Source organism: Parus major, chromosome 1A (genome assembly GCF_001522545.3).
Source record: "Parus major isolate Abel chromosome 1A, Parus_major1.1, whole genome shotgun sequence".
NCBI lineage: Eukaryota > Metazoa > Chordata > Aves > Passeriformes > Paridae > Parus > Parus major.
In genome coordinates, this window is record NC_031773.1 from 5,115,587 (window position 1) to 5,135,174 (window position 19,588).

The 19,588-nt window shown below is 39.3% G+C and overlaps 1 protein-coding gene across 11 annotated transcripts in view; it reads left to right on the forward strand.

The window, feature by feature from the left end:
* Positions 1–19,588, forward strand: part of CELF2 (CUGBP Elav-like family member 2) — a 545,877-nt gene that overhangs the window by 481,740 nt on the left and 44,549 nt on the right. For all 11 annotated transcript variants that reach the window (XM_015627339.3, XM_015627335.3, XM_015627333.2 and 8 more), the window contains 3 exons: positions 4,396–4,475; positions 9,329–9,487; positions 11,599–11,662. In XM_015627339.3, the coding sequence (XP_015482825.1) occupies positions 4,396–4,475; positions 9,329–9,487; positions 11,599–11,662 (303 nt within the window). The remainder of the gene's footprint in view (positions 1–4,395; positions 4,476–9,328; positions 9,488–11,598; positions 11,663–19,588) is intronic.

Sequence of the window (19,588 nt, forward strand, 5' to 3'; positions counted from 1 at the left end):
TACCTCTGGTAGACCATGCTGGTTTCATGAGGGAGGTTTCTTGTGTAGGTATGAACCTTACCTGACGCAACATACCTAAAAATGTTCTACTTCACTTGTAGCTCGTAGGTGTTGATGTTGTGTTAGGCTGTGCAAGAACTGCTGACTGAATGTTTCTCAACAGTCTAGGAAAGCCTGAGATGAGAAGAATCACATTAAGCAGGAGCTGAAATGGGGCAGAGCTGAGCTTTTTTAAATAGTTCAAGTATTCAGTCACTCAAGCAGCAAGCCCTAGGTTTGGGATGGCCAGGTTTAAGGAGGTGGCCTATCAAATTTCACAGATTGTAGTGGGAGAGGGGGCAGGGGCAACCCTGTGAGTTTAGATGTTCTCTCAGCCAATGTGGCAGATGTGATAATGTGCTCCAAAATTTCTCCCATGCCAGTGCTGGGTACCTTACTCCAGTTCTGCCTGCAGAAGGAAATTACTTCCAGCAGCCTTTCCCCAGTCACTCATTTATCTGCTGTAGGGGGTAAGAAGGCAGCCTTGGAGAAGCAGCTAAAATTCTTAGATCTTCTTTCTCCCTCCTTCTTTCTGTCAGTGATCCCTGACATTTTGAAACCAGAGCTGATAAATAAGTGTGAGTTGTCTTGCAGGTTGGCTGTTTGTACAAAACATTCTAATTTTTGTGTAGCTAGGTTGCTGGTTATATAAAATGAAGTTATTTCAAGGTATTAGCTATAGAAATATCCCCCTCTCCATATTTTCCCTCCCAGAATACTACACAACTGCAGTAAGAAGGGAATAATTGAATATCAGGACTTGGTGGGGTAGAACAGAAATAGTTTGCTTGTAGCTATGGGTGTGGAGGACCTCGGTCTATGGCATGCCAATCAATGCCATGTTTCATAGGATGAGGTAAGAGGCCACAAAAATCTTTCTTGTTTCCTTGCACTGCGAGGCATGAAATCTGATTAGTCCTGTCCTCTTATAATTGTGATTTACGGTCCTAAAGCTGACGGTGCATTCCCAAAAGACCACCTGCACTCATGTGACACAGGGAATGAGAGTGTGCTGGAAAGGGTTTCCCCAACCCTTCAGAAACATAAAGAATTGAAATCCAGTGTCCTTGGACAGCAACTTCTGATTAAATTCTAGGTGCCCAACTAAACCATCCTCCTCGAGTGCATATGTGTCCCATAGACAAAAACCAAGGTCCTGCCATTGAGCATGGCACTAAATACCAGCATTACAGAAGAACAGCTTTTCTGAACATCTAAATTATAAATGCAAAGTGATTGAGTTAAACAGACCAAATCCTATGACATCGGCTTAGCTCCCCTCTGGCGTGGCAGTCTGGTCATGAAGGAAAGGACTCCATAGTTCACATATAATCAAATATATAGGATCCCATATTCCACGCATAATTAAATATATGTGCACGCATAATAAATATACAAATGTTGTGTGTGAGTGGCCAGGTTTGGTAGCTGAAAAAAATAACCCTTGAATGTGAATACACATGGCAATGTCTGGAAGGATGGTTAAATTAGCAAATGTTTAATTGGGGCACTTAATGGCAACCTCTTAAAGTCTGGGGTTTCAAATAATTTAGAAATAACATTTTCTACTGAATTTTTGCCATGTTATTGAAGTAAATTGGGAATTTACTGGGGGAATGGCCACTGTCCATCGGTGGGAAATGGCCTGCTGAATGGAGATAACAAGGGGACTTAACCTTGTAGCCTCTGGCTGGCAAACCCTAATTAAAATGCAGCCCCATCCTCTCTGTGGAATGCTGCTTCCAAATGCTCATATTCAAGCTGCATAACCTCATTCATCAGGCATTCCCCTTGCCCAAAGAACAAGTTTCTTTCAAATTGGTACAGAGATTTGCTACAAAGGTCTTTTTGCTCCAGGACAAAGGCAACGAGACCCATGCAAATGGTTTTGGGCTGAGGAGTGAGGAGGAAGGCTTTGCAGTGGTGTTGGGTGCTGGAAGTACCCAACAGCTGAACCCTGTGGTTAAAAAGAGAGAAAGCTTAAGGGAGGGAAGGGGGAGTCTGCTTTATCTTGGGAGGAATGTAGCTGTATTTCTCTGCTGATTCACATTTCTTTTGAGACCTGCTAATTGCAACATCTCTCACTAAGTTACAACAGAACTGCTGGGGAGAAATTGTGATAAATGCATAAACTGTGTCTTACTGATTTTTGTTGACATTTTACATGCTTCTCATGCATTTGAAACCTCCATTCAGTAATTGTCACTATAGTACACACTCCTGGATAGTGAGAGCCAAAGAAGTGAATGAAGCAGTTTCTTGACCATTATCAACAATATTATTCAAGGCTCTGTATGGGGTTCCTTGCCTGCCCTCCAGTATATCTCTACTTTTGCTGATCCCCCACTGAATTTGCAAGACAAGAAAAGAATAATGCTAATAACAGAAATGGTAATAAGAGAGATTACTTTGAGATTGATTATTGGTAAATTTGGGCCTCTTTAATTTTAGTGCAGCAATATGGAATCTAGGAGAAGTACTGTAGATTATTTACAGTTCTACTGCACATTTTGTCTAGATTGCTGTACAGAAAGCTGGTTTGTTATATCATATTCTTTGACAGAAATTTGTTGCCGAACAAGACTAGTACAGCATTATGTAGTGTGTCTAAACAGTAGTCAGACATCATCAGCTGTTTTGTTACCTAAGAAATACAGAGTCACAACACTGTGGTGAAGTTTGGGTAAAAGAATTCTGATTTCTGATTTTATGATGCTCATCTATCAGCCAGAGTTGCATAAGCCAGCTTAGGTTTTCTTGAGTCAAGGGCCTTTACATTAAAGAGAAAAAAAATACCGCATGATGCAAAAATGCATTGACTTTATTTTCATGACTAGATGTAGTGCTTTTGGGTAATGATCAGGCATTGCTTTCTCTTACTGTTGTTTGATTAAAATGTGAATACAGTCTTGACTTGATAATCTTACCAGGTACACAAAGAGCTCAAAAGAAAAGGTATTCTGTGCCTCAAATTGATTTGCATAAACCAAACAATCTGTTGCTTGCTGGATTGCAAAATGGTTTATTTTGCCCATTGGCCACAGGGGCAACAATATTGTATTTTTGATGCCAGAATGTAGCTTTCATGCATTAGCTCTAAAATGACAATATGCTTTAGCCTCTCAGTGCTTAGATCTGCTTCATTTGGAAATCTTTTAAGTAGTAATAATAATAATGTTTTGAGGAAATTGAGTGGAACACTAAATTATTCTCTGAAACCTAAGTTCAAACTGTGCAAGGCTAAGGGAGCTGAAAATCAATGCACTTTTAAAGTCATTAGAGATCACAAGTGAAATAAGTCTGTGTTGCTTTAGCTAAGCTTTTAGTGTGCCATGGTATTATTACAAAATCAGCCTGAATCTGCATTAATTTCACAGTCTTTTTCTTTAAGATGCCCAAGGGTGCATGAAGAATAAAATGTAAATCTCAGGAGGCAATGTTTTTATTAGCCAAAAGGGCAGTGAGTCATGCACTGAAAACGTTGACCTGCACCATGCCCAGTGTAGGTATGGCTGACAATAGTAAAAGGGTAGAAAAATAGCCCAGGCATTAGCCTACTGGCTTTTCATTATGATTTTAAAGGCTGAAGAAGGGAAAAAAGAGTGATTTTTTTCAGATATTCATGCACATAGCTTCAGAATTGTTCAAGCTGACAGTATCTTTCACAGATCAATGAATTATACTTGTACCTAGAACTCAGAGAAACAAATACCGTAGGATTTTTATTTTTAAAATGTTATTTTCTTAAATGTTGAGATTCCACATACATTACTGAATTTTGTCTGAGTCTTTTCACAAATAGTCACAGGATACACATTAGAATTTTTCTCATTCTTATTTGTATGATCCTCTTAGTGCATCACAGTAATTTGTGATGTTATGGACCCCTTTATTAAATTCTCAGTTTAGCTGTCAGTGATGCCGACATTTATTCACTATCCACAGTTTACCTACACAAAAGCCAGAGCAAGCAATTGTTAATGCATGGTCTGAATAGATTTAACTATGCAATGCAAAGGCTACAGAAAAGCCTTATTTATTTCAAACCCTGTGGCTAAAGCACAAAATCAGTAACAAAACAGAAAAAAAAAAAAAAAAAGCAAAACAAACAAAAAAATTAAATAAAAACCATTCTTGTCACCCATCCCCACCTAATTTTTTTTCTTTCATCTATGGTCAGATTAGCAAGTCAGCACTGTCAATAAATAAACTAGAGAAGTTGTTTATTTTTATGTACTACTGAGAACAGTGTCGTCTTGTGGCCGTTCTCGTAGACTGTGTTGGTTTAACAAGCGTCCAACCCTTTTGTCTTGTTGTTTTTTGTCTTTCCTGCTCCCTGTCCCCTTGTTCCCACAGGCTGTGCGTTTGTCACATTTTCTACAAGGGCAATGGCACAGAATGCAATCAAAGCCATGCACCAGTCTCAGACCATGGAGGTACAGTACTGTATCATTTGCCCTTTCTTTGTTTTCTTTGTGCAAATGATTGCGAATGGTAAAGCCATGCTCTCCTGGATCAGATCAGACACATGACAATCACAGATTTAAATTTTTTACCAGCTCACTCTACCTGTCTTTGTGAAGCTTTATTTTTCTCAATCACCCGAAAGAGCACAATAAGGCTGCTGTGTGGTATCCAAACACGGCTCTCAATCCTGTTTTCAGTGGCATTCAGCAGAAAATAAAAAAGCTGTGAATACCACTCCTCAGTTGTATTCAGAATATCTCTGATGAGTAAATTACCTCTATTTTTAACACACATTCCCCCCAAAGAAAAATCTTTGTTTCTTTTAAATAGATTTCTAAGTGTTGTGGTTTGCACTGCTCTGAGAAAGAGCTCAAGAGATTTAACATGTCTACGCTGAGTTACTAGTACATGTGTTTTTCTGCACATAGAATCTCTTTTTAAGTTAACATTATTTTGCCTTCTTCACATAGCTAATAAAACTGCTAATGATGACAGAGCATATCAGAGTTTGGCACTTCCTGCAGAGCACCATCGTGGCTGGCCCCTCACAAGCAACACCCGTCATTCCCTTCCAAACTGGCTCTATGGCCTTGTATTTTATCATGATGAGCAACTCGAAACTTTGAACTGGTTCACTTAATGTGACTTTAGCTGTTGGCTAATGATCTGGTCATTGGAGTGGTTATTGAATGCCACAGCTTGTCTGGCAATCTCAAAACTTTTTTCAGTCTGTGATTTTTGTCATGGTCTTTCAGAATTTTGCACAAAAAACCGCACAAGTATGAAATCTTTACTTACTCTGGATCTTCTAGCTTATCATTGGAGAGTGCATGTTATACTGTATTATGTATACTGTATCTTCGTGTAGTGATGATTTTTCTCAGAGGTGGCATTGATGTTATGTGCACTTGTTTCTTTTTTTTTCTTTTTTTTTAATTTCTTTTTCCACCAGGACCTTTCAATTTTTATTTCTTTTTTTCTCTCAGTGATTTTCCTTTGCAATGCTCTAGTCTCCCAAAGCATGCTGGGTGCTAAACAATCATTATTGCGTCATGTCGTTGAGCTGCTTTGTGTAACAAGCCAAGGGGGGAGACCAGGGTGGGAGGGTGGACAGAGGACAAGGAGGAGGAGAAGATAAAATTCAAGCCAGTGCATGAAAATGTCACTAACTGTTTCCTGTATAGTATACAAGTAATGATATCAGCATTGCAAAGCTATTGTCTTTCCAAACATCACGTTTGAATTTGGTTGAGCTTCTTTTATAATCAATGTGTTTTCTTTTCAGTGCAATGCATTTTTAGACCCTGGGTATACAGTTTTAGTTGAGAATCTGCCAATGAGATGAGAAAAATGAAATTATCTTTACTAGAAAGCTGCTGTTATACAGTCTATGCAGTCTGACAGTATATTGTGAAAAAACTGCCACTTTGAGTCTCTGGAATAATACCTGTAGTAATTTGTCTGCCGTGCACTGCTCCATTAATTCAGACCTATATGTTTTACTGGGTTTGATTCCAAGTAAAAAGGAAATGTTTATTGGTAATACTGTGTTTTACCTATATTTTCCATGTGTTTTAATATCTTTTTCCATCTAGCAAAATTAATTTTACACAGCTCAACTTCTGAAGACTGTAAAATAAAGGCATAACACCTCCCAGTCAAATTCTCCCACTACTTTGTTGTGTGCACCACTCCAAAAGGGGCTGTATTTTGATGGGATACTCCTAATGAGATTCATTCTGTAGAATAGTTACTCTTGGATCAAAATCCTCCTCAACACCTTTAGAGACTTCATCAATGAGATCCCCAAATTGGCAAGGCAATTCCAAATATTTTGCCCTTTGAACATGTGGGTCTTTGCGTCAGTTGAGCTTAGGCTGAGTCCCTTCTTGGAAAGAAGCCAAGCACCCTCCCTCTCTGTGGAGGAGGGACTCAACCTGACAACAGGAAAATATGAAGGCAACATCAGCTGTTGGGAAGAAAATGAATGGCGTGGAAATATGAAGCCATTGAATGAGGAAGGGAGATGCACCTCGTGTGTGTGCTGGAAGCTTCCCCTCAAGCTAGAAAATAGAAGTGCATAAAACAGGAATCACCCTGTAGGCAAATAAAAAAACTTGCTCATTTTTGCCAATACTCTTCTAGTGAAAAGTTAAATTGGGTTGACTAGTGTTACATGTCAAACCTCAGCTTGAAACAGTCATCCTTGGACACTTCGGTTGAATATTCTTTTACAAACAAAAGTGAGCTTAGAGGAAGATGTGTAGTACACAATTGTATTTCAATCAATTACTACAGGGGTTTTTTCCCCTTTTTTATTATTTTGAGATTTTTTAGTATGCATCATTGACCCAGATGAATTTTCAAAGAGGGCTAAAAAAGAACAATGGGGTTATTAAGTCCAGATGAACACATCTCACAGAATAATGCATTCTCTTACTGCTCTTTCCACCTGACTTATCAAACTGGTTAAAACAACTGATTTTTTTAAATATAATTGCTGCTCTAAAATGTTTGCTCTTCTATTTCTTTTCTATGTAGTTTTTTGTTTGTTTAAGTCATTCAAATGCAGCACCAGTATAAAACATTAATTTATTATCATGGAGTAAATTTGATACAACAATAACAACCCTTTTCTCATATAGAGCCACTTGCTAGATATAATCTCAGTCTTCAGAATCTTTGCTCTCTTGAAAATGATGAAGTGATGAAATATAGAGCAGACAGTGAAAAAATGAATTATAGATTCATAAATTGCAGAGATATTGTTTTTATACAATTTACTGACATTTAAGCATTCATAAATATGTCAGCTGTAGTGTTGAACTGCTGAACTGAAAACTAAAATAACGATAAAATATTTCTTCCTTTGATACTCATTTCTATTTCTTTGGAAATAGACTTGATTCTCCTGTACATCCAGGCAGAAGGCAGTAAGTACCAGTTGTACTTAGCCCAGTGTTACCAAACCTTGTATAAGATAGAAATAGCTTGCTTTTTTTTTATTAGCAAAACCAGAAAAATCTCTCTCACATCCTCTACCCCCTGGCTCCTTTTTCTTTCTTCTTTTTTTTTTTCTAAATGATCTTATTTTTAATATTAGTATAAAAATCACTAGAGAGAGGTAATTGTGTAACAATCTGACTCCTTCATAATCTTTATTTGATTGCTGGAGTGTTATGTATCTCCTTTCTTCCTCACTGAAACATTGAAAGACATTTTTACAATGAAACACACAGGAAAAGAATTGGAGGTGGAACAATAAACCACAAGCGATGGTTTTCTAAGATAATTCTAAAGGAACAGTGTTGATGGGGGATCTTTATATGAGAGATATTATTATTAGTATTATTGCGGTTTATTTCATCATTTCATCTGATGATTGGGGATATTTTTATCACTTGTCCTGGTGTGAGGTTTTTCAGAGAAAAGGTACATGGCTGCTTTTTGTAAGTAATTGAGGACAGGAACTTTTCTGAAAATGTTCACAGTGTTGTGAGAGCAGCCATGGGAAGAGTAGGTGAAGTATAACCCTGCTCTGCATCCCACGCTATACACTTTGGCTAAAGCACTGCTGTGTTTCTTGGACTTGAGTCACTTATCACTCCTGCCATTGTGTTCACATTGAAGTTAGACAAGAAATTAGTATAACAAAGCATGGCAAGGGAAGTTATTCATTGGATGCTATGAAGTTGAAAAGCAGTATGAAATGGATTGACAGTTTCAATGACTCATAAAATGCTTGAATTAATTTGAAGAACTGAATCATTGCAGTATATAGTTTGCTTTCTTGATCTGAAAAAAATTAAGACTTGAAAGGTTAAAATATGAAACATTTCTTAGTAGGGGAAAAAAGAGAGAAATCAACAGAGACATCTTTCATAATCACATCTCATTGTCTCAGTGACTACCCAGGAATGCCCAATTTGAAGTCCAAGGGAAATTCCAGTTTACCTCAAAAGTCCATTTGGTCTGTGACCTCTAACATCTTCCCAAGTGTCCCTCAGCCATGGATGAGGAATAGGCTGCAGACCAGACCTCTAGCTCTTTCTTACAGCTTCCCTATTTCCTAAGACCTCTTAGAGCCTTGCCATACCATGTAACAAGAGGCTGATAGAAGCAATAGAAGAAATGGTGGCAATCAGGAATGAGCTGCTATCACCAGAACTAGCCCCTTTTGGTCTGCATCCTGCCCTTTGTTCACATCTCAAGGGTGCTTGATACAAAGCGTGCCTGGGAGCGGACCGCAGGTGGGTGAAATGACTGGGGGTCCTTGGTGTGAACAGGGCCAGTGCCTCACTGATGGCAGAAACTGAGGTAAATCTGCTGCTCCCAGACTCTTTAGGGTGCCCACGCCAGCTACACTGAGTGTGATGGCACAGCCAGACCGCGGTGGCAGGGCGGTGTTGGCTCTGTGGTCCCTGGCAGCACAGAGGTTGGACAGTTCTCCCTTTGGCGCTGCCTCGAAAACAGACTGCAGACAAAGCATCACGTCTATCTCATCAGCTGTGAAGCTTAATTAAAGAGGACTGGTACACTTTGCTGTCTCTGGCAGCGATTTTGATAGCTGGAAGGAAAAGAGAGCCTGAGGAAAGGTGCTTTATAAAAAGAGCTGGGGAATCAATAACTTCTCCATAGCCTCTTTTCCGAAGAACATGAAAATCTTAGTCCTTGCAGTCCTACACGTGCCAGTCACAAAGAGAGGGTGAATGATCTGGTTGTGCCAGTGCCAGTGGCCCTACAGGACGTGGCTGAGCTCACGGGGTGAGGGTGACCCGGTGTGATTTAACCCTTCTGTCTTTCCTGATCTGTCCAACCACAGGGCTGCTCTTCGCCAATCGTGGTGAAGTTTGCTGACACCCAAAAGGACAAGGAGCAGCGGCGTTTGCAGCAGCAGTTGGCTCAGCAGATGCAACAGCTCAATACTGCCACTTGGGGAAACCTCACAGGTCTTGGAGGACTCACACCACAATATCTAGCTGTAAGTTTATTTCAGACGTGGTGGCTGTATTGTACTCTATTTATTTTAGGACCATGGTAAATCAATTCTACTAAACTCCCTGCAGTAAATTGCTACATTGTCTGGGATACACAATGTGTCTTCTTCTGGGTGCATTATCTGCAAAAGAAATCATAGATTCATAGAAAGTCTTGGGTTGGAAGGAGCCTTAAAGAACATTTAGTTCCAACCCCTCCGCTGTAAATAAAATGTGATTCCATTAGTATTATTGGGGGTTTTCAATGTTAGAGTCTGGTTTTCATAGCTGGAATAAAATTTAACTTCTTTAGGGGAGGACAGATAGGCAGCTGAACACTGTAGGGGCCATATCCATATGGTGAGGCTTCTGAACAAGAAAGTTGTGGTTCAGTCATCACATTTCCACATTTTCATTTGGAAATGGCTTTTGCTTTAATGCATGGTCCTGTCAGTGTTAAACATGCATGGTTCATATCCCCTCTCATGCAGAGAGTGAATGTGGCCAGGAAAAGGCATAAATTTAAAATGGTCTTTTCCTTGGTCCATTTGTAAGATGAGAAACAGGTGGTAACTGCTGTCCCTGCTGGAAAATCTGAAATCCACAGCCATGTATCTTCGGTTCTGGATGGCCAAGAGAGGCTCCCCTTCATCACAGCTGAGAGGGAGCCTCTGCCTTTTGTGGCTCTGGAGTCGAGAGGTCTGCCTGAGGAACTTTTGGATTACTTGGGGGTTCCTCATGGTTCCAAGACAAATATAACCTCACAAAGTACAAAGCCAAGTACAAGGTTCTGGCCCTGGATCAGGACAATCCCAAGCACAAGAGCATGGATTAAGAGCAGCCCTGAGAACTTGGAGGTGTTGGGGATGAGAAGCTTAACATGACCTGTCAATGCACACTCCCAGCCCAGAAAGCCAGACGTCTCCTGGGCTGCATCCCCAGCACTGTGGGCAGCAGATCAAGGGGAGGAGGTTCTATCCCTCTGCTCTTGTGAGACCCCAACTGAGGTGCTTCATCCAGCTCTGGAGCCCCCAGTACAGGAGAGACATGGACCTGTTAGAGCAAATCCAGAGAAGGCCACAAAGGTGATCAGAGGGCTGAAGCACTTCTGCTATGGACAGAGGGCTGAAAGAGTTGGGGCTGTTCAGCCTGGAGAAGCCTCTGGGTTTTCCATACCTGAAGGGGACCTCTAACAAAGCTAGAGAAGGTCTTTTTACAGGGGCATTTAGTGGTGGGACAACGGGTAATGATTTTAAACTGAGAGAGGGTAGGTTTAGATGAGATACTCAGAAGAAATTGTTTCCTGTGAGAGTGGTGAGAGAGTGGCATAAGTTATCCAGAGGCTGCCACAACCCTGGAAGTGTTCAAGGCCAAGCTGGATGTGGCTTTGAGCAACCTGGTCTAGTGGAAGGTGTCCCTGCCTGTGACAGGGGGGTTGGAAGTGGAGGATCTTTAAGGTCCCTTCCAAACCAAACCATTCTGTGATTCTATGAAATGGATGTGCCCATATATATGTATTGTGTATGTATAAATACATCATTTGCGTGCATAAAATGCTTTGGTATAGTGATACAAACAGCAATTTACCCAGCAATTAAAAATATATATTAGTGTAGAGGTTGGCTAATTAATACTAAGATAGGCTAAATTGCTATATATACAAATACCAGTCTAATGAATATCTGTGTGCTTGATTCATAAAGATAATAAAGAAGAAACTGAATTCACAGGGGTGGAGAAGAATGGACCATGATTGACAGAGATGAGTTATGGTAGCTACTAGACTACAGAGGGTTGTAATTAGTCACACTATGTTGGTTTAAATAGATTTAACACCTGGTTGTTAAAAAGAATAAATTGATTAATTGTTTTAAAGCAGCCATGTTATTGAGTTTCCCTTGTGTCTCTGTGTTTCTTAATAGAGATTAGACATTAATATGGATTTACAGCATTGACTCTAGGGATGTTCATTCCAACAGCAGACAGAAGCAAGAGACTATATAAATGTAAAGGAAAGCAGAAATATTCCAAATGTAAAATATAGCTCATTTCACTTTTATCTTCATTTGTTACATTACTGTCAGATAGATTGCTGTGTTGTGTTGTTCATTTCCAGCTCCTGCAGCAAGCAACTTCCTCCAGTAACTTGGGTGCCTTCAGCGGCATTCAGCAAATGGCTGGTGAGTTAAAAACCCTTTCATTTTGTTCCTGCTATGTTTTGTATTCTTAAGCTATTGAATTCTGTACCTCTAATAATCACATTGTCAGGGGGTGGGGGGCATGTTGTGTATTAAATGTGGCAGATGTATTGGCAGGGGACAGCTCATGGTTCAGCGTCAATAGAAACACTTTCACCCCTCTTTCAGAACTGAAATTAAACCCAGTGCTCCCAGGTTGTGCAAACAGTTTGTCTTGCATTAGTCACCTGCCATTTGGCCAAAGTAACCAATTGTAAATTGCAGGAGAGCTCTTAGTCCCTGCAGCCGTATCCTGCCCTATGAAAAGTGTCAGGAAAGCAGCAGCAGGATTACATTCTAATTTCCAGTGAGATTTCTGTGTCCTGAAAAATCAAATTAATGGCAGCCCTCAAACATTTTAATAATATGTGGTGAGGAAAAATGTTCTGACCTTTTTAATGAAACCCAAGATTACAGGCCTACCTTCAGTATGAATTTTCAGGCTCCTTTTATAATCACGGAAAATTAACTGGGTGCCTTTTTGACTTTGGAACCCTAGTTGGTAAAATTACACAACAGAGATTTTATGTAAAAGTATAATCTTCAGTCTGGAGGAAAAAAAGAAAGAAAGAAAAGGGGAAAAAAGAATCAAAGTGTGAGCGGATTTGAAAGCCAGCTAGTTGGAGGGTTTCTTAGTAATGAGCTGTGTGCCAGTAGTAACTGATGTGTAGTGATTAGCAAAAGGTCATTCCCACTGTGTGACCTACCATGCTGATATCCTAACTTAACATGATGCTAGAGAAGGCAGCATGTGCAGTAAATCAGAGCACAGATGCACATTATGCCTGCCGTGAGGAACTGCTAAAAAGCTTTTTTTTTCCTCTCTCTTGTTACAGGGAAAAAAAAAAAAGAAAGAATCACAAAACCCCTAAATTGCTACATTAGTTTATTTTAATCATGAGCCCACTGAATCAATGAAATACAACATTACACTTGCTTCATCATCACAAAACAAGGGCTAAAATATTCAGAAGTCTTTATGAGCACCATTTCTCATTCTTTTTTTAATCCTGGTACTTTGCTGCTTCTGGTTCTGCTTTGAATGAAGCCTGAAATACCTGAACAAGTAATACATATACCACACTGTATAGCTCACTGTATAGCTATACCCCACAGGTATTCTTTGCTCAATCGTTATAATATGCCATTATTGCAGTGACATCAGAGAATAATGTGAACCTGCTGTCTGACAATATAAATTGGCGTGCAGATGACAATATCTCTGAATTATTCTCTCTTCCTCAGACCTGCTGGCAGTGCTTGCTGGTTCTATTATGTTACACTTGCAATCTAGCATTTTTTCCATCAAAACAATGTATCTTAATATGATAAACAGAACAGAGTGGTTCAGCAACAGTTTCATACTTGGCAGTTTGGAAGTGGTTTTGAGCTCAAAGATTGTGTTTTAATGTTTTCATATTTGGTTAGGTCTACAAAATGAAAGAATTGGGACACTGAGGAAAAACTATGTGATATCCATTGCATTATGTGCACCTTAGAAGTTTTTGTTGCCTATTTCTCACTGTTAGTATAGATTCACCTTTGTTTTCAAGAACTGTGTTGAAACTAAGGATTTTAGTCAAGTATTTCCAGGATGAGATTTCAATCCAGGATGTGATTTATTCTCTGAAATATGATCTTGAGACTAAGAGAAAGTCATCTTAAGAAATCATAGTGGCACATCATTGTTACTCGAGGGATATACTTTTTTCAACTGCAAATTAGATTGCTAATGCACTCATCTATGGGATAATTTGATGACTGACTGCATCTCTCAGAAAAAAAATGTATTTTGTATCTTATATTCATGTTATCAAAACAGCTTGAAGTTTACTCCTTTCCCCAAAACATGTGACTCTTAAATCTTTATGTTCAAGGTAAAAATAGTGATACTAAATTGTTCTCCAAGATGCGTTTCTACATGAAAGTGCCAAAGACTAAGCACTATTTCATTGTTAGAACTGAGAGTTCATGTCCTCTCCTTGGAAATCAGGCAGTACTATGTCATGCAGTGTATCTGGAATTAACAATTTGTATATTACATTTTGTGAAAGGAATAGAAAGTACTTCTGTGTCTGCAGCAAGACCTTGCATTACCAGCTGAAGCTATCTTTGAATATTTGTGAAGGCCTAGAGTTTTTTAACTTAAGCTGTAAAGGTTCATTTCACAAAAAAAGAATCTAATATGTAATTCCATATTGCATATAGTATGCCTATTAATATAACATTTCAAAGTGAGGAATAAAATCCAGACACAATTGAGTGAGGTGCTAAAGAAGATCCGTCACTGCAGCTTTCAAGTTCTTTGAACTTTGTGTTTGAGGGGTGCAACTTTTATCCTTGAAGTCGATGGGTGTGCTTACCATGTAATTCAGACACTAAAACTTTGATCAAAAGCCACATGAGCCATTGAAATTCCACCCTTACTTCCATGTCAGGGCTCTAGAATCTCTTTTGTGCTTAAATCTTGATGAAGTCACGGTTTGCTACATTAGGACTTCTGATATAGCTACCCCCTTGTACAAAATTAGAACCCTTTTGGATCTGCAAGTGTTTATTTGTACTGCTTAAGCTTGTGTTGTATTTGTACAGAACAGAAGGGGCACAGCACACAGCCCGCTGCACATGTGAAGAGTTTTTAGCTATGCTTAGTGATATTATTTCTTAAATCAAAGCAATTTTCTTTGCTAGCAGAGCAAAGACACTGCTCTTCAGTGTGCAGTTCTAAATTCCCTTTCCCTAACACCATGCCTCAGACTGGTTAAAGTAGTTCTTATGTTGCAAAAGGAGTGGTTCTTTGATTTTGGTGAAGGGAGTGGGATTTTTAGGTGTTTGTGATTGAAGAGTATTGGAGTTTGCTTGTTTGTTTGTAATACAGTCCAAAGAAAAATGGGGATTTTCCTCAAGAACATTCTAATATGCAGACATTAAACACTCAACAGCAGGTCTAAAAGTGAACACTGTTCTTGCTGTAGCAGCCAGCTAACCCTGCTATATATTCATCATTGTGTAAAGTCCAAGCAAATCATAAAACTGGTTTAATGAAAATTTGAGATCCTGAAATTTGAGAGACAAAAAGCTGTAGTGTGCCATTTAGCTTTCCAAGCTTTAAGGTTCCATGCTTAATTCTTCAGTTTAGTTTTATCTCATTTCTATTGAAAAACAAGATTTCATGAAATCATTCTACTTCATGAGTCATGCCAAAGAAAACAATGTAATATGTTGAGACTGGTAATTAAGTTGGGAGAGCTGGCAGTGGTGCCTTTGGTATTACAGTAATCCCCCGGTCTTGATTAGAGGCACTAATTCTACCTTGCCAAAGTTTGCTTCATTGTCCTATATAAAACATGCAAGGACATGCATTCTTATGCCTGTATTTCACAGTGAGCACTTCCTCACTTTCCCTTCCCTTCTCTGATATCTTCTAATGCTAACTTAAAGGCACTGTTTCCTCTCACATGCCTCAGTGTCTAGCCTGTACTTTGTCTTTGGGGAAGGATAATAATGTAGATGAATTACATTATGTGATTTGATTGTCTTACTTTAAAAGACAATGTAAGCTACATTAAACACTAGCAACCTTTCAAGCAAACAAAAATTCCTCCTTCAAATACATACAAATTGCATGGGAAGCTTAGCTCAAAGGAGATTGATGTTGCTTGAATGTTTGAATTGAATTTGGCTGGCACTGGAACAGGTCCTAAAAGCTGCAGTTATTTAAGCTAACCTGCATGTTTAAGAGCTGGTGAATTACTATACAGTGTGAAAGGAGGTTTACTATTGCTAGGATGATTGGAGAAAATATTTCAATGTTTTCAATATTTAAACAATATACAGTCTAGGAAGATTTTCTATAGTCCATTAATGTCAAATGTTTTGGCAGGAACAAATATTGGTTCATACAGCAATATTTCTGTATGTGGGACCATTCACAACATGGAAAAAAGTACAATACTCATAAAAGACACAAAGGGCTTCTCTTAATTTCATTGAATAGACAGTGTATTTTGCTTTCTGAAGTTATACAGGAGGAGAAGCCATGGGGTTTTCTTTGTCTTTCAGATCCCTAAGCCCTCTGCAGCTAGGACTTTTTATATTTTTCCAATGTATATATTTTTTCCAGTCCTCTCCAAGTTCTCTCACAGTTTGGTTGCATTTTGGGTTGAACTTCTGGCCCTTTCTGAGCCCTGCTCTATCCATTCCACCCTTCTTCCACGACTCAAGCCAGATTTCCTCCTGTTGCAGAGTCTGTAGGAGCAGATGGGTGAGAGAAAGTCTGCAAGGTTCTGCTTTCTGAATATTTTCCTCTAATTGTTGGATTGGCTCAGTGGATCTGGAGGGACCAGTTGGAAGCCAGGACCATCTGCACAAAAGCTCTATACTTTTGCATTGGCCAGAGGATCCTTTATATCCTCTGACTCTTGGATGGCTTCGTTCCAGCAAAGCCATAAGAAGGAGGATTTCTCCTGCTATGACCTCTTTAGGGATATCATATTGAAAGTAAAGGTCACCGAGAAACTGTTTGCAGCTCAAGGGAGATAGCTGTTTCTTAAAGATAACTACCAGTTTTGAAAATGTTGACCTCAGGGACCAAAAACATTTCGCTTTTTTAACAATAATTCCATTGAAAGTCCTAGTTATTTTAACACATTAAATTAGTTTGGGTTTTTTGCTTTTTTTTTTTTTTCCTTCTTTTAACTAATAAATTAGATGACTCTGTTTAGCATTTTTGGAGAGACAGAATTTGCAGCAAGTGAGTCTGTTCATGTGTGTTCATAATCCACACATTGCTCCATCTCAGAAGAGGAGGTACCTTGAGAGGAAAAAGCAGTGCTCAACAGTTAGATGTGCTTATTCAGGTGGTAAAAGTGTACAACGTGCAATTTTGGCCAAGTCTGGGCAAAAGATCTTTAGTTCTGTGTGGGCTTTCCATAACCAGTAAATGGAGGGTGAGGGGCTTTTATTGCCTTGGCCCCTCTGTGGATGGAATTAATCCAGCTGAACCTCAGTAGTTTGGAAAGCAGGCATCCCATCTCCCTGCAATGTCAGTGAAGAGGGAGTCAGTCACTCCCAGGCAATGACTCATCCTACCAAGGCTAGGGTTAATCTATTTTATGGGTATTAGGAAAATACTACATACATTAGGAATAAATTCTTCACTGAGGGTGGTGAGGCCCTGGCACAGGTTGCTCAGGGAGCTGTGAATACCCCATCCCTGGAAGTGTTCAAGGCCAGGTCAGACAGGTCTTGGAGCAACCTCTTCTGGTGAAAGACGTCCCTTGAAAGGTGAGCTTTGGGCTTTGAGCAACCTGGACTAATGGAAGGTAGCCCTGGCCATAGCAGGGAGATTGGAACTAGATGGTCTTTATGGTCCCTTCCAACCCAAATGTTCTGTGAGTCAATGGTTCTGTGATTCTCTTAGGATCAGATGATTTCATTACCCCTCTCTCTTGTTTGACTACAGCAAGATCCTAAGTGAATACCTTTTTTTTTTGGACAAAGTTAGATCCGATGAATCTTCCCACTAGAACTGAAGAAGTTTCAATTGAAAAAAGCACCCTTCTTGCCAGGATGTGTTTAAAGCATGTATAACCTGAAAATGGGCTGAAATCCTACATACATCAACAAATAGCTCAAAGGGTGTTGGAATTAGGTGATCTTTAAGATCCCTTCCAACTCAAACCGTTCTTTGATTCTGTGAACCTGCAGTCAGATTTAACCACATATTCTTAAAATGCAGGGCAGAATCAATAGTGGACTTAAAAGTTGTTTTAAGGGCTTTGCTCAATCAAGCAGTAGCTAGTCAGGGTACCTCAAGCACTTTTCAGATAAGCAGCTTTTCTAAAAGTAGCCACAGAATATGTATCTTTTGATGGAGGTGGCACTTAGATCTCCTGTCTATTCTAATTCTTAGAATAATGCTGGAATAGCCTCACCCTCCACACTTAATACACATTTTACCATCAGTGTCCAAAATGGCTGATGTCCATGTTAGCAAATAGTTGCTTTTTAGCCTGGAGATGATAAATTTTACCTTAATCCACATTTTTTAAGCTGCAGCCAGGATTTAATTCAGATGGATTAAATCCTAACAATTGAGAAGGATAAAATTTCCAAAGCAAAATATATCAAGTCAGTGGGAACTGCTTATGAGCGATCAGATTTGGTTCTGATAATCACCAGTGACTTTGAAACTCTCCATGCTACAGTGCCAATAAATGTAGCTGGTGCCTTCTTTTTTTAGGAATTTTTGCAGTAAGCAAATCTCAGCTATTTTCTAATATGATTTTATTATGGTTTTAGAAACCCAAGAGCTGATGAGGCCTAAGAAGTCTTTAGGAACGGCTTGTGACTCCGTTGCCTCCTCTACAAATACCCAATAATTCCAAATTTACAGTTATCACAGGAGAAAAGCTGCAGTGACTGAAACGAGGCAAATTACTTCATTGTATGAAAGTTTGTGTCAGAGGCAGCACAAGAAGTTGTAAAATGTAAATCTCGTGTTCTCAAATTTCCCTGTGTTTTCACAGAACTGCATCTGTGACTGTGCAGCACTACAAAAATTTCCTGTGAATGTGCTAATAGGCCTTATGAGAATGTTCTATCACCATCCATCTGTCACTTTTTAACAGGCCTGATTGGCAAGCACTTGTAACAACTGACATCTGTTCTCGCTTATTGATATGTAGATTTATGGTAATTGCTGTGAACAATAAGACACAAAATTACCTAAGGTGAACATTAAATTAAATTTTCATGCCCCTATCCTTATAAATAATTTTTTTTAAAATCTTAAGTTTCAAGCAAGGCATACTGTGCATCTGTTTTGTACATAATTTAATTGTTTTTTTAATCTGCCAAATAACAAAATGAAAGTTGAATTTCCTTGCGATCTTGAATATTTGCCAAGCTGATAGCACATTGGTAAATACATGTTATTAAAAATGGAATCAAACTGTATTGTGAATCTGGGTTTTTTAATCATTTCCCTTTAATTCCCAACATTGTCTCCATCATGAAGATCAAGAGTTATTCCTTACCCAGAAGGGTTTTTTTTTTCCTCTACAGAAGGATATTCATTTTTCATGTGCAGCTCTGCCTATGAGGCTGTTCCTCAGAGTTAAGCAATTTGCATTTCTTCAGAGAGGTGCATTTGCTGAGTGAGCAGCACTTTCAAATAAAATCCATCTACTCATTTGCTGTCCAGCTCTGTTGCGGGATTTGGGACTGTTTTGAAAAAACTGTAGGATGTGAAATGTGTGAAGAGTGTGTGTGAAAGGGGAGAATATGAGAGAACAGATTCATCCTGCAGAACTGTACCTTAGCTGAGATTCAATTGAACCAAAAATCCCCATTTGAAAGCAAAATACTTTTGGGGTCTGGGACTTGAGAGCATTTGGTTTCACTCCTCCAAGTTTGTCCAAGCAAGTGGGATGTTGACACTCCTGACAAGTTGATGGAAGAAACCAATAAAGAAGGAGCATAGATGATAAAATGCCTGGGGAACATGAAACAGTGATGACAGGACTTTTCAGATGTTTGAGCAGACAGAGGGTCCTGAAGAGAATGCATATTAAGTGATAAAACTGTTGACAAAATGGGCTCTAGAGCATGCTGGGTGACAATGTGTGCCATCAGTTCTTGCTGACGCTCACATTTGAGCACTCAGTTCTGTGGGGGTCTTTGCTGTCCTTCTCTTACTCAGTTGTGACAACAGCCAGTAGGTTTTGCTCCTGCAGACACCCAGGCTGACACCCTATAACATCTGCAGGCTGTTTTGTGGCCGGTGTCTTACAGTCACCACTACAGTAAAACAAATTGGGTGGGGACACAACTTCACCACCATGCTCTTGTTCATTCATCTTCTTT